The 15,409-nt window shown below is 40.1% G+C and overlaps 1 protein-coding gene across 4 annotated transcripts in view; it reads right to left on the bottom strand.

Annotated features, from left to right (window-relative positions):
• Positions 1-15,409, bottom strand: part of MYH10 (myosin heavy chain 10) — a 106,303-nt gene that overhangs the window by 20,289 nt on the left and 70,605 nt on the right. For all 4 annotated transcript variants that reach the window (XM_025194171.1, XM_025194172.1, XM_025194174.1 and 1 more), the window contains 9 exons: positions 11,423-11,616; positions 11,147-11,268; positions 10,294-10,363; positions 10,034-10,194; positions 9,315-9,423; positions 9,091-9,222; positions 7,460-7,666; positions 5,893-6,030; positions 4,728-4,851 (listed from right to left, as the gene is read on the bottom strand). In XM_025194171.1, coding sequence (XP_025049956.1) covers positions 4,728-4,851; positions 5,893-6,030; positions 7,460-7,666; positions 9,091-9,222; positions 9,315-9,423; positions 10,034-10,194; positions 10,294-10,363; positions 11,147-11,268; positions 11,423-11,616 — 1,257 coding nt within the window. The remainder of the gene's footprint in view (positions 1-4,727; positions 4,852-5,892; positions 6,031-7,459; positions 7,667-9,090; positions 9,223-9,314; positions 9,424-10,033; positions 10,195-10,293; positions 10,364-11,146; positions 11,269-11,422; positions 11,617-15,409) is intronic.

Genomic DNA, 15,409 nt, shown 5'->3' with positions numbered 1-15,409 from the left:
CTTTCCTTCCCCCTCCGCCCACCACAACAGCTGGAGGCAGCTGTGTCCAGTGTGGTTGAGTACTGTTGCCTGTTTAGTCTATGGCAGAATCTCCAAATAGGTGCCAAATCAATTTGGAGGCTCCTGAATCGATTTGGACCTTTTAACGGGTCTCCCGATTCCATTTGTAGATGCGGCCACCAAAATCAGGCTGAATCCCCTCCGAATTGAATCGGCTACTGAAGCTTTGCACAGCCCCAGTCAGGAGTGGATGCTTTTGGAAGAGCACTCAACTAGATACAACTAGAATGATCTATCCCCTATTCACTACCCACCCTGGCATCCACCATCATTGGTTTAAAGAGGCCAGAGGAAACACCTCTGATCATTCTGTTCAACAGCTATTAATAGATCTATCATCCATTAATTAATCTAATCCCTTTTTGAACCTGGTTGTATTATTGGTCTCTATAACACCCCGAGGCAACGAATTCCACAAATTAATTCTGCACCGCTTAAAAAGTACTCTCTCTTGTTAGTTTTAAACCTGTCTTACTAAATTTCAGTGGGTGCCCCCTAGTTCTAGCAATCTGGGACTTGGTGAATAACAGCTTCCTGTTGACTTTGTCCACGCACTTCAAAGGTCTCTTCTCTGAATTTTAACAGCTGGTTCAGAACCCAACCCTGTGCATGTATAGTTGAGCTTATTTCTCCCCATGTGTGTTAACTTGCACTTGTCAACACTGAAGTTCATCTGCCATTTTTCTGTTCACTCATTCAGCTTGGTGAGATCTTTCTGCAGCTCCTCTCCATTAGTTTGCGATTTAACTACCCAGAATAATTTAGTATCATCTGCAATACTTGGAATTTCAGTGCTCATCCCCATTCAACCTACAGGTCACAGTGTTCAACCCACAGGTCACTGATGAAAATGTTCAAAAGCAAGCCAAGAACAGATCCCTGCAGGACCCCACTTTTGATATCATTTCATCCTGAATAGTGAATATTTAGGCCTACCCTTTGCTTCGTATCTTTTAATTAGCTCTCCATCTGTGAAACAACCTTCCCTCTAATCCTGTGGCACCTCAGTTTTTAAAATGCCTTTGGGGAGAGACCTTGTCAAAAGCTTTTTTGAAAATCCCCAAAATTTAGATTAACTGGATCTTCCTTGTCCATGTGCTCATTAAGACCCATAGATAACTCCAGTAAATTGGTGAAGTAGCATTTCCCTTTACAAACACCATGCTCTCTCTTCCCCAGCAGGTCATACTTGCCTATGACCCCCTCTATGCATTACATTTGTGCTGCACTGAATGTGTTAATTGCAGCATAAGATGGGAGGCTGGGAGCAAGGGGCTGAAGGGGAGTGGGAAGAGGAAGGGGGGCTTCCTGATCTAATTCCTGCATGCCCAAGCAAACTCTTATACTACTCCCTAGTTGTTTGTTCAAGTTTCCACTTCTTGTAAGCTTCCATTTTGTGTTTTAGCTCACTGAAGAGTTCATTGCTAAGCCAAGCAGCTCTTCTGCCATACTTGCTAGTCTTTCTGCACACTGGGAACATTCACTGGTACAGGCTCCGGACCGACTGACTAAGCAGCAGCGCTGCAGAAAAGGACCTAGGGGTTACAGTGGACCATAAGCTGAATAGGAGCCAACAGTGTGCCCTTGTCGTGAAGAAGGTTAACAGCATACTGGGCTGCATCAGTAGGAGTGCTGTCAGCACATCAAAGGATGCGATTCTTCCCCTCTATTCAACACTGGTTAGCCAACATCTGGAGTACCATGTCTAATTTTGGGTACCTCACTATAGAAAAGAGGTAGACAAATTGGAGAGTCCAGCAGAGGCCAATGAAAACGGTTTGGGGGCTGGAGCACATGACTTGTGAGGAGAGGCTGAGGGAACTGGGCTTTAGTCTGGAGAAGAGAAGACAGATGGGATTTAATAGCAGCCTTCAACTACCTGGAGGGTGGTTTCAAGGAGGATGGAGCTAGACTATTGTCAGTAGTGGCAGATGACAGAACAAGGAACAATGGTCTCAAGTTGCAGCAAGGGAAGTTTAGGTTAGATATTAAGAAAAAATTCTCTCACTAGGAGGGTAGTAAAACACTGGAACAGGTTACCCAGAGAGGCTGGGGGAGGGTCCATGCTGGGACAAAGCTTTGGCTGGGATGATCTAGTTGGGGATGGTCCTGCTTTGAGCAGAGGGTTGGACTAGATGACCTCCTGAGGTCCTTTCAACTCTAATTTTCTCTGATTCTGTTTCTACTTAGAAGCAGGTCTTCTCAAGCCTCAGGTGTCCTAACATACCACATTTAAGGAGAGGCTTAGGTGTCCTCAAGTTGTTTCCTTGCTGCTAAATTCTTCAGAATTCAGACAAACTGGGGAGCAAAGAGGACTTGTTTGTGGAAAATGCCAAAATCTTTAAAATCAGTTTTGTTCATTGATCCTAAACCAGAAGTCATTTTTTAGAATAAATTTTAACAGGGGATTACATACAATGTTGAGTTTGCAAATGGCTGCATATCAAACATTTTGCAGTATTTCTAATACGACATATATAAAATCTGAAACAGTGCAAAGAGCAGAAGGGGGAACTAAAGATAAGCAGAGCACTGGGAAAAGCAAAATAATAAAACTGTTTCAGATGGGAAGAAAGAAATCCAGGGTGTGTTCTATAACAGATCCAGTCATAGGATTAGAAATACTGGAAACAAATAAAAAGTGTTGAAGTGACAAGGACCTGGTTACCAGGGAAACTAAAAATTAGTTATCTGCAGTATGTCTTTCTTAACAAATATAGCCTGGAAGCCATTTATGAAGCTATTCATAAGAGGACATATTGTTATACTTTCACAAGGGAATGCAGCATAGTACCTATGAACTTTAGCTTTGCCTTTTCTAGATAATCCTAGTAATACCCATTAACTACCAGTTGTTGAGGCAGCTGAGCAATGCTAAAGCTAATGTAGGCATAGGGTTCAACAAGCATTCTTTTCCAGTGAGTAACTAAATTCACTTATGCCCATCTTAAGGCCTCCGAATAAAAGTAAAACAAAAGCTACGGAAGTCAGCTGCTACCCTTATTAATTCAATTTTTTGCTCAACTGGAGAAGATTCAAAAACTATTATTTTTTCATAATAAAAAGTCAGTTATAAAATATGTAGCAAGACTGGTCCTAGTACAGTAGGTGACAAATAATTTTCCAAATTAGGGTATTAGTAGCACAGAATTATTCTGCATAACAGTTAGCTAACTGCTAAGTCAGAGTTTTATAACAAGCATTTTACAGCCAGAAGTCATTTTGTTATCGATCAAATTTAAAATGGGGTTACATACAATGTTGGCCTGACAAATGGCTACATGTCAAACATTTTGCAATATTTCTTATAAATATATAAAATCTGAAACAAGTGCAAAAAGCAGAAGAGGGCACTACTTAAGATAAATGAAAGCACTGGGAAAAGCAAAATAATTCAGAATTATTTATTCGAGAATTTTGTTAGCCAAAATAAAAAGTTAGCCAGTGACATTTTTTTTTTAAATGTAATTTTATTGTATTTAACATACAGAATTGCAATTACTATTCCCAAGGACCTTTTGCTCTCCCCCTAAAGGATGCATCTAGTACCTTGATTTTTTAGGAGAGTTGGAAAATGAATGGGTTTATTAAAAATGAAGAATGAATAAATTAGTAAAAACTGGTACTATGCTGATGCAGCCAGAAGCTACATCTGATTTCTGTTATTTTTCTGTGATTGGGACTTCAAGGCTAGAAACAGACACTGTTGATGGAGTGCAAATAGCTGCACCATGATATGCCATGGCACAGCTGACTGTACAACATCTACAGATGTTCCCAGTTGCCACATCCCAACTTGGGGCATGTCTGTAAGTGGGGAAAACCCCCACTTGCAGATGCGCCCCCTGTGTTGGGGAGGGGACCCCTGTGGGAGTTTCCCCCTTCTGTGCTTGTGGGGGCAGATGGAAAACCTCCTTTGAAAGGGAATTCCCCATACATGTCTGCAAGTGCAGAGGGGGGAACTCCCACAGGAGACCCCCTCTGTGTTTACAAGTGGGTGCTGGGAAACCCCTTTGCAAGAAAGTTCCCTGTGTGTGTCTGCAAGTGCAGGGTGGGGAAGGGAGAGTGGAGGAGGTGCTCCCATGCTGCTGTCAGAAATGCATGTCAGGTGGTCAAGTGTTTCTGGAAGCAGCACAGGGTTGCAAAAGCAGAGCGGGGACCTGCCCCATGGGAACTTCCCCTGCTCCACACTTGCAGGGCACACAGGGAAATCCCCTGCAGATGAACACCCCTGCTTGCAGATAGGCACCTCAAAGCTCCAACCTTCTCTGCTTACCCATCACATCCCAGTGGGTGTAGGACTGGACCCCTCATGTCCAAGGAGCCCCTGCCCAAGCTCTTTCACCATTAGCAGACAGACATGGGCTGCAATAAAGCAGCCCAATTTATTATTACCTTGTCAGGGCCACAAATTTGAGTATTTCTGGCACAACTTAAGGTATAGATGTCCGTTTCCTTTCACTTTGTACCAACATAGAAGTGTTTATGGTGGTACAAAGGTAACATCCATTTCCACCCTTTGTTATAAAGGTTGAATATAGCTGTTATTGAGATATATATCTACTCTCACAAAAGATGCTCATTTGTGGCAGCATTGTAAGTGACCTAGTATTTTCAAATCACAGTTACCAAGATTTTAGGAATCAGATTTACAAAAAAAGCCTAACCTTCTAAATCGGTGATCATCATTTCCTGCTTGTTCTTGAGTTTAGCCAAATTTTTGGCCTTTTCTTCTTCTTCAGCTAGCTGAGAGGTACATTCAGCAATCCTGTCCTCCATCAATTTCTTTTCCTAGTGGGGAAAGAAGATTGACTGTTAGAATGTGAATGAAGTGCCTAGAAACACCCAAAACTGGTGAATGTAGAACATCTTTTACTTCAGCAAAGGCATCAATTAACTAGCTGCAGTTTAGAATTAATGATAATTTTGATTACTACCAAAATAGTTAAGGCTTCAACTTCAAAAGCAGCTAGTGATTTGGAGTGCCTCAGATTATGTTTTTTTCCAGTGACGTACCTTAGGGACACCTGATTTCAAATTGTACATGCTGCACTCTTTCAGAAAGTCACTAGACATCTGACAATTCAGGCATAAAAGCATATCTGTATACTATTTCTTATTGAGCAATGCACAGAATCATAGAAATTAAGGGCTAGAAGGGACCTTGCAAGATCAAGTCCAACTCCCCTCCTCTGGGCAAGAATACTGTTGAGATCAAATGATTCCAGCAAGATGTTTGTCCAGTCTCGTCTTGGAAGACTAAAAGGTAGCTGTAGTAAAATGCTCCTGAGGATTCTTAGCCTGTTAATTTGGAAAGCCCATGGGCTGCACATAGCCCACTAGGGGTTACATTGTGGCCCTCAGGCTCCTGCCCAGCTGCAACTCCCCTTATCGTTCTGGCTGTGCCAGGAGCCAGAGGCTCCAGTCTCCCTTATCTCTCCTTGGCTTCTCCAGAGGGCAGTGTAGTGTGGCATGGCACAACCCAACATGTGGTGCTCAGGGTGAGCATCCATGTCACATGCAGCCAAGGGGCTTGCGAGGCCTATTGGTGTGTCTCACTGGATGTGCAGCTCGTTGAGTGTGTGGCACCTGGCCACTTAAAGGTTGGACAACCCTAAAATAGACCACCATATGAACCCTGCCATGAAGCCATAGTGCTTCAGCAAGATCAGAAACTAAGAGTAAAGTGGAGTAGTCTCAGTCCTTTAAAGATAAGAAAAAAAAAATATGGTGATGGGGTGGGAAATGAAGATCTTTACTGAAACCCACCACCTCACATATGTTCTTCTATTCTAATGGAGATTTAACTAGCAACATCAACTGGTTTCTTACCTTCAAAAATTTGGAATTTTGGTCCTCTAAAAGCAGGATCTCTTCTTCCATCTTCTTGATTTTAGCTTCAGCTGTTACCTTTTCAAGTTGCAACTTCTGTCGAGCTCCTTCTTCCTCATCAAGCTGCTCTTCTAGATCCTAAGAAAGAATATTCCTTGTTTATCCATCATCTCCAAGTACATATACACTTCTTACTTTATTTTAAGAGGCCCTTCACTTTCTATATTAATACACTGAAATAGGGCTTCAACTGTAAACAAGACCAGCATAATGCAGCCTTACACTAAGAATTCCTGATTCTACATGCTACATTAATGCAAAGTTGTTATAGAGTTCAGTTATAGTACAAGTCAGGAAATTCAAATCTATTGTTTCCAAAACAGCTAACCCTGCCATGCTGCACATATCGCATATTTTGTATTATTGTATATCATATCATGTATGTACTTCATCCCTTCCAGGAATAGTACATTCACTGCATAAACTTTCAACTCCCTGAGTTTGCTAAATAGTAGCTGTAATTCTGAATGGTTTTTCATCTATTCCTTCAGGTCCCACTTTTGTCTGACTTTGGTTAGTGAACTGAGCTTCACAATAACTTCAAAGACCATTACACTCAAATGAATGAGTCAAACGCAGAAGTTCTCATATCTGGGGAACAGCAAAGGCCCCTGCACTGTACATTGATATATTTAAATGCGTAAGCAGAAACTAGAGAATTGAGGAAAGGGATATAATAATGAAGAGTTTTCTAGTTTTCAATACAAATCTATATCCCAAAAGTGGAGGGGGGGTGGTATCCAAGTTGGCTTGGATATCCAAATATATTTGCATAGGGAAGCTGATAAACAGCAGCATGGTAACAATGCACTGTATTATTACCCTTTAAAAAAAAAAAAAAAAAAAAAAAAAAAAAAAAAAAAAAAAAAAAAGTGGTTTGCCAAATTCCAAACCACTAAAATTTGAGAGAATCATTTTTATTTAGAACCAAAACGTGAGATTTTCAAGACTGGTCAAGGGATTTAAGAACACAGGTCTCTGGCTTTCAAAAAAACTCAAAGCAGCTTAAAATAAAAACAGACAAAATAAAACAATAATACTTGTGTTCCTTTAATCTATAGGTATTTTTTAATCTCTATATGCTCAAAGGGAAATATTCTGGCTAAATATTCTAATGTGCAATGCTGGTGTACAGAAAAAAAAAAAAAAAAAAAAAAAAAAAATCAGCAATTTAGAATGGATATAGCCCTGGATGCCTGCTCTGGGAAAAAAAACAGACAAAAAATGAACAATAAATATTCTTCAAAACACTTGAAATTCATTTCTGTGTCAAGAATATGCATGAAATTTCATTCCCAAGTGAGAGAACTTCGTGTATCTCATTTTACAGTGAAGTACATTCTACAGTAAAACATATTTTGAGAAGTGAGATATTACAAATGATAGCTCTTTTCTCTCACTTCTTTCATTCCCTCTAGAGGAAAGTTTTAGGGTACCGTAAATTGCCCCCTACAGTTAACAGAATTTTGTATGCTTCCTTTCATTTCAATAGTGCTGAGAGGAATACCTGAATATGTCCTTGCATCTTCTTCTTTTCATTCTGGAGTATTTGGTTCCTTTCCTCTTCCTCCTCAACCCTGGACTCCAGATCATGTAGAATTTCTTCTAACTCCTGCTTCTTGGCAGCTAGGCGGGCTCTCATCTCCTCAGCTTCAGCAAACAGCTCCGTCTCAGCCTGGAGCTGTTCCGCAAGAATATTCTTTTCTTCTAAAAGCTACAAATATTATAGAAAGTGAAATATCAAAACTTTACCATCAAAGTATGTCAGAGCTCCTCAAATGAGATGAGACATGAGTTACAGAAGCAGAAAGCTTGCTCTCTTCCAAAAAGAGAAAGAAAGAAATTAAAATACAGGATGGACTCTTTGTTCATCTAATCCAGGAGTGGCCAACCTGCAGCATGAGTGCCACAAGTGACAGACAGCCTCTGTGTGTGCCATGTGGTAGATCAGGGAAGGGACAGGCAGCACAGCATCAGATGGAGTAAGGAGAATAAATCAAAGCATGAGATTGGGCAGGGAGCAGAAAGCAAAACCAGCAGATCAGGCAGAAGAGGATTGTAGTGGCACTCAGAAAAGGAGCAGGGTGAATTTGTGACATGCCTACCAAAAAAGTTGGCCCCCGCTGATCTAACCCCTTCTCTGCCTCAGAGGCTCCTAGTGACAACATAAGTATTTTTCAAAAATTTGTCTACTTTGGTTTTAGATTATTTGGGTGATGGGGATTCCCACACCACTTCTTTTGAGAAGGCTACACATGGGTGTCCACTACTGTCTGATGCAGGTTATTCAGTCTACTTTTCCCTATTCATAGCTTTTATTTACTTTCTCTCGTTGCCATATGTCCTCTTTCTTTGACATGCACACCCTTTTGACAGCTGTAGAAACAAGTTTTACTCTTGTCATTATTTACAGCTACTTAAGTATTCAATCTTCTCCACAATTTCTGCAACCACTCTCTTTCCCCTGTTCCTAAATTAAACTATTTTCTAATTAACCTGATAACCACATCTTAAGCGTAATCCTAAAAATGTATTATTTCCTACTCTATGCTTTGCAAGTTTCTTTTTCCTGTGAATATTTTAAAATGATCAGACTTAATACACCAATCACCAGGATATCACAAGCTTTCCTTAACATGACAATTGCTCTGACAACACAACACAACTTCAGTCAGTTTTCTGTTAATATAATAGTTATTGGTCAACATAAATCCATTTTTAATTTTGTTTGCAAGAAAAAGTGCGCGTTGGGGAGGGGAGGCAGCAGAAGGGAGGGAAGACATGTATGTGCACTGTTTATGTAGAACTTTTCTTGACCTAAAAATGCATCTCAAAATAAAAGTGGCATAGCGAATGAAAAGTTTTTAAACTGTATGACAGACCATCTAAATGTGTATTATTTAAAAAATGTTTTATTTCTGGATGAACTTGCCATCCATTTCTCAAAAACTCGAGGTACTGCCCATTAGGGAGATGGAGTCAAGTCAAATCCAAAGCAACCTCCTCTGTAGTCTCTTGGTACTCTGTTGCATTCTTTCCTCAGAACTGCCAGTACAGTCAAGTATAGTTCTGCACAGAAGGATGCAGGCTATTATACATGGGACTTTAGAGTAAAGATTGATCTTCTACAAAACAAACCTGTTGATGTTTCCTCTCCATCTCCTCAAGTTCTGCTTCCACTTTTGTCTGCTTCTCTCTCACCTTCATCAACTCCTCATCTTTAGCCTGAAGTTCTTCCTCCTGTCGAGTAACCTGCAGAAGTGGCTTCACCTATAAGGATATTAGAAAAATGAGTGTGTGAAAATGCAAGAAAATGTGGTAGTGTCACACCATCAGAAGTGTTAGTAAAAGAAATAGCCAACCTTTGTGAAAACTCTCCACCACTGCCAGTGCCTTAGTTTTAAATATGCTGCACAATTCCTTTGCAGGATTTTTAAAGCACTCAACTGCTGCTGTTTCTTTGCAAAAGCCCTGAGAACAACAGAAAAATAAGCCATTTTCCATATTATATACAACTAAGTGTAAAGTATGTTTAATAGTTAAAGCATCCATTCTAGAATACTTCTAAGCTATAACAAGACTACAGTTGAGTGTCCATGGCTAGTTCAACTTACGAGCAAAAGAATTCTAGAGTGTTCATTCCTCATATAGGGAGCAAGATTTTGTAAGAACTGATCTTCTGTATGCTAGCAGTATCAAAAAGGCAAATGACTGAATAGTGCAAACTCTCTGAACATTTCCCCCGTTTCCAGAAAGCAACCCTCCAGGGAAAGTTTGAGAAAGGTGTGGTTCAGAAGAAATTTTCGTAGATAGCCATGATACAAATAAAAAATATTTTTCTTGATAAGTAGCATCTAAATCAGCAATTTAAAAATAGCACTGAAAACAGAAAGTTCATATGAAATGTAGAGTATAAGTAATGATTACTGACTGTTATGCAATTTATCATATAACACCTTTCTGTGGGTTTAGCCAGTCTTTCTAGCTCTTACATATATATTTATCCAAAAGCTTTACTTTACATTTAGATATCAAGAAAAAATGACCACATAACCAGCCCACTTATTAGAGGGTCCTTTACTTTCTTGCCAGGTATCCTCTGCAGACTGCTTGGAAGAAAATAATGATGTCTGTAATCTTCAGGTCCCGTTCTTCTTCCAAATGTGCCAAGACACCAGCTCGAAAAAAAATCTTGCTCTGTCCAATTCTGTATAAGTTTGGGTCCAACTCCAAAGCTCTGATCTACAATGCAGGCATATTATTTTTTGTAAAACAGTAAGACAAACTACTTTCAGCTTCAAGGTTTAAAATATGTTACATCTGAATTTTCTAAACACGTACCATTCGTTCACAAGCCTGTTTGCCATCCATAAAACCTTTAGGTATGGCATTGGGAGTAAGTATCTCATATCTGTAAATTAAGCCAAAAGCAAGCCATTAGACCTTACAGTAATTTAACAACAGAAGTATACTCATGAACGTTAACTTTCCCTTTATTTCTAAACTAAGCATGAAACTTTCCTGTCAAGAGAAGCGGGGAAGAATGAGCCAGTAGTCTTAATGTTTTAACCAGAAACAAACCAAAAGACCATCACTTATTTCAGTAGTCAATACAAGGATATTTGGAATTCTTAAAAAACAAATTTCTAGGTAATTTACATCTATAAAGAACTCTGCAAGTGTTTCAGGACAGAAGCATCTATATGAAATTATACACCTTTTTCAACACAAAAATTAACATAAGAGATGTGGGAAGTCTTCCCCAAGAGAAAAAAATGCATTTAAAATGCTGCATTTTGAAACCAGGACTGTTAAGATAAAATAAGCTGTTTTATCCTAGAAAGCTCTGAATACTCAAAATCACTCTCCGGATGTAAGCAGGCCACAGGGGAGTGCTCCCAAGCCACTTTTTTTCCAAGTGGTTAAATTCAACCAAGAACAAAAAGTTCCATTTTCAAAATTAACCTTGGTATCAAAATGCTTATGACAACTTCGAAAAAGGGGCTTCAGTCTTAAAAAATTTAAATACAAGATTGTAGAGGTTCGCTTTAGAGCCACTGTGGCAAGACAAAAGAAATAGCAGTAGGAGTGGGGAAAATACAAAGCAGCATGTAATCCCTTTAACCTTAAGTCATCTATATTATAAAATAAAAACATTCACACACACAAAAACCTGAACTGTTTTCTCTAGTACCTCTGTCTAAATTCCTGGAACACGATCCTGTTTGGAAATCCTTGTCGACAAATCCTTATTCCTTCCAGAACACCATTACAACGTAGCTGATCTAGGACCAGGTGAGGATCTAGCTTTCCAGCCTGTACACGTGAAGAAAGATCATCTTTATTCTTTGAAAGTGTAGAGAGGAAATACAGTTTTTACAGACTTCAGGACTTCATCTATGTCTCCCTCTGCCGTGAAACAAAAGATGATTCAGTGCATGAGTTGCTACAATGCTTGTGAAGTACATACCCTTTTCTCATGGTTTGGAATAATGCAGCGAACAAAATTTGGATTAGTGTTTCGAAGAGTTGCCATCAGTTTGGTGAGGGATTCCTTGTACAGCTGCCCCACAGTACGAAACATGCCCTTCTTGGTCTTGTACGCAGAGCCAAAAGCCGTCTCTGTCATACCAGTGACTTGATCCAGACCCACAATACGGTCCACTAAAAAAAAAAAAGACAAGAAAAAAAAATTAAAAGTGAGCCTTAAAATTAACAGGATACAAAAATATACAATACAGAGGAGCAACAAAGCAGCAGCAAAAGCTTTGTGAAACAAATGATAGAAAATGCCATTTGTAGGCAAGGCAGTCAGCATGTATTGGGGAAACTGTGCAGAAGCAGCGGATTTGAAAGCCACAAACTCATATGTCTAAATACTATAGCTTTGACAAATACACACTAAAAAACATCAAGCTCTTTTTATTTTGCAGTTCTAATTACACCAATAAAGCCACTGTCTCCATTTCAGTGAACTTCTGACAGATAAGCCACAAAAGTGCTTGAAAACTGCCGACCATGTATGACGTGAAAATGCTTAAGGCAAATAATTCCAGAGACTGAAAGTTTGAAACTTTGAACTGCACGGAGCTGCTTAAATAAGAACAGTTGCATATTAATATAATTAAATGAAAATCTTGATGAATTTTAAGATTTTACAGACATTTCCTTTTACTGATCATATAAAGTTATTGTTGTGCTTACAATGAACAAAAGGAATGTACCAGTTCTGCCAAACCAAAGGTGTTTTGAAAAACTGTAAAGACGTACTCAGCCAAAAGTATAATTCTAAGTATGAAAACTGTATAACAAAATTCCAAGAGTTTCAAAGCTTCAACAGAGCATCAGGATAGAAAGGCTTCAGAAATCATTAAAAAGTGCAGTCAGGTAGATCTTTCTATAATTTGTCCCTGATCAAACAAATGGAAGGCTAATATCAAAATAAAATGCTTAGACCTAGAGAGTAAATGCAACTTAAACTAGATTTCTTAAAGAAATAAAAAAAAACAACCAAAAAAGTGTGTGTGTGTGGGGGGGGGGGGGGGGGGGGAGCACAGTGTGCAGGGCAGCAGTACAGTTGCACCCAGCATTTGATTCCTTTAAACCCAAACTTTAAAAACAACTGCCAGGAAGAGAAAGTGACATTCCTCCTAACCTCTCTTTACTTTGCCAGACATTAACAACCCTCCCTCCTTTATAATGATCTTGATATTCCACTATTCAAGCTATCCTTTCTTTTACAATTTTGCTTTCTGTTAGCCATTCCTGGCAATGTCTCTCTTGTATTTCACAACCATGCAGACTGATTTTATCTCTAGATAAAAGCTTTAATTCAGGTGTGGCAATATTAACACAGGTATAGAAATGACTGACAGCAAAGTACCAGAGGCACTGTCACAACACTTATGACGACTAGACTTTGTTTCATGAATCTGAATAAGAGATATACATTTATCTATAATAGCTACAAAACTAATAAAACAATACATCTTTTGCTTTTTTTTTTTTGCCTGGTTTGTGTTTTTTAAAAAAAACTTAATGTATTTAAGAAATTAGTGCACATAACAATAGTTATATTTGTTTTTGCTTTGCTCATAAACTGAATAATGTAGTGCTAGCTCCCTAGCATATTAGTAAAGTAAGGCTTGTAGCTTCTCTTTAACTGGAGAAAAATATTTCTTGTGTTACATGCAATCATGTGCCACACCATCTTGCATTCCCCTTTTCTGAACCCTAGATCCATTCGTGCTTATACAGCGTGTACGGACTTGTCATAAGGTTCAAACAAATAGCAGGAAACACAAGCTATATTAGGATTAGAAATGAAACTCCTAGGGCATGTCTCTATGGAGTGCACACGTGCAGTCTGTGGTGCCACAAACCCATCTGCGGCTCTGCAAACTGCATGCGCCACATGTGCACGTTTGCCTCGCTGCTAATTTGCAGCTCTGACACTGGGAGATTGCAGTGTAAAAGAAAAAAAAAAAAAAAAAAAAAATCAGTGTGGTGCACATGGCTGCAGCGTGTCACCCAAAACCATAGCCTAGCTGGCCAGAGCCGCACTCCAACTGCCAGCCAGGCTCCACGCACCCAGATTGCCATCACTGTAGCCCTGAGAGGCCCCTAGGACTCCAGGTAAGGCTGCTCTGGCCCCAGCCTCTCCTACCCCACCTGGGACAAGCTGCTGCACGCCAGAGCACATGTGCAGGTGTGCCTAGGGACAACTAGCAGCAGCACAAATTTGTGCCACTGCTATTTGTCCTCAGGGAAATGCACATTTCCACTCATGGGGATGCGCACCTATAAACTAAAACTTCAGAAAAGGTTTATTTAATCATCAAAACAAAACAAAGGCCTTTGGGTTCTGCACATACTTACTAAACAACATTTTATTTCAGATTTGTACACAATTTCTACTTTCATAATTCCACTACTCAAGTGGAGATTAAAAAACCTGAACATACCTGTAAGTAGAGTTCAGTGAGAAATGAACAATATGGAGTGTAAAGCCCACAGCATCTTATAGATACTACACTCTATTAGCATAGTTGTCATATATGTATCTATCTATCTATATACGCTTCATTTAAGGCCATGGATAGGTGTTCATTCTAGCCCCCTGGCAAGTTCTCCAGCCATGAACCACTCGACAGCTGCTCTCTGGGCCATCCCCACTCTCGACTGCATGCCCTCCCCAATGCCTGGGAAGGGGGCAGGCAGTCGACTGGCAGTGGGCAGCTGCTGAAAACAGCAGATGCTACAGACAGCCCAGGGAGGGTTCCAGCACTGGGAAAATGTCCACCTGCCCATCCCACCAAACAGCTGACTGGCAGTATGGGGTGGAGATGGGCAGGAAGGAACATTCTCCCATGATGGGAACCCTCCCAAAAACACTTCTGCTCTGTGCACTCTTCTGGGCTGACCCAGAGGATCATAAGGGAGGCAGATGCTTTCTCCCACAGTGGAAAAGTTTCAGGAGTCTTGATGCCACAGCACAGCATGTATTCCCCACAATACTCCTCTGGGTTAACTTGGATGACGGTGGGGAGGGAAGAGTGGTAGGTAGCCAGGGGCTATTCTCCTTAACTGCAACCATGCTGGCAGTGCAGAAGAGTTCCCTGCAGAAAAGTGCCCCCTCCACTCCCACCAGGAAGGCAACTGGTAGGATAGAGGGACCATTTTCCTGCAGCAGGACCCTGATCCAAGAGGGTTCCACCGTTGGAGAGAGGAAGGGAGGGAGAGCAGAGGACCGTGAGCCCCTTGGGTGTCTGTCCTCAGAGAAGTATATAGCTGCTCAAGTTAGCTCAGGAGAAGGGAGATCTTCCTGGCAGGTATCCAATCTACCTTGTTGCAGAAGAGCCAGTTCTCTTCCACAATAAATCTCTTGAATGACTGCATGCTTTTTTTGTGCACGGAGAAAGGCTTTTCTCTCAGTACAACTGTAACACCTTTCCATGGTCTACCATCTGACTAGGTCCACTGTTATGTGTTTAAAATAAAACATGTACTGAAGCATTTGTAGGATCATGTCCCAAATGTTTAATTGAAAGCAGAGGTACTATTCTGAACTAAAAAGTTGCTTAAAAGACGCCTTTGAATCCATGTTATAGAACATGGAACAAACCAGAAGTTTTCAAATATTAAAAAACATTTTATCTATAAAAAACCCCCAGACAACAGCAATAGCTAAAAGCCCATCACTGAAGTTCCCTTTCGCATCCAAGATTGCTGAGCCATTTAATTACGCATGTTTACCCACATCACTCTCGCATCTGGTCAAATAATTAAAGAGAAATGTTTAACAATGTAAGTACTCCTTTTTAAAGAAAGGTAAACATACATTTTCCTTAGACTGCTCCAGTAGTACTATATGCTTTATTTTAAATGCATGAAAACAGAGCTAGTCAGGTGTTTAGGGATGGCCACATGTTTAAAGCACCCTGACTGAAGTGAAACA

Source organism: Alligator sinensis, unplaced genomic scaffold (assembly GCF_000455745.1).
Source record: "Alligator sinensis unplaced genomic scaffold, ASM45574v1 scaffold1145_1, whole genome shotgun sequence".
Lineage (NCBI taxonomy): Eukaryota > Metazoa > Chordata > Crocodylia > Alligatoridae > Alligator > Alligator sinensis.
The sequence above is the reverse complement of the archived record's forward strand: the minus strand, read 5'-3'. Positions and strand labels throughout refer to the sequence as shown.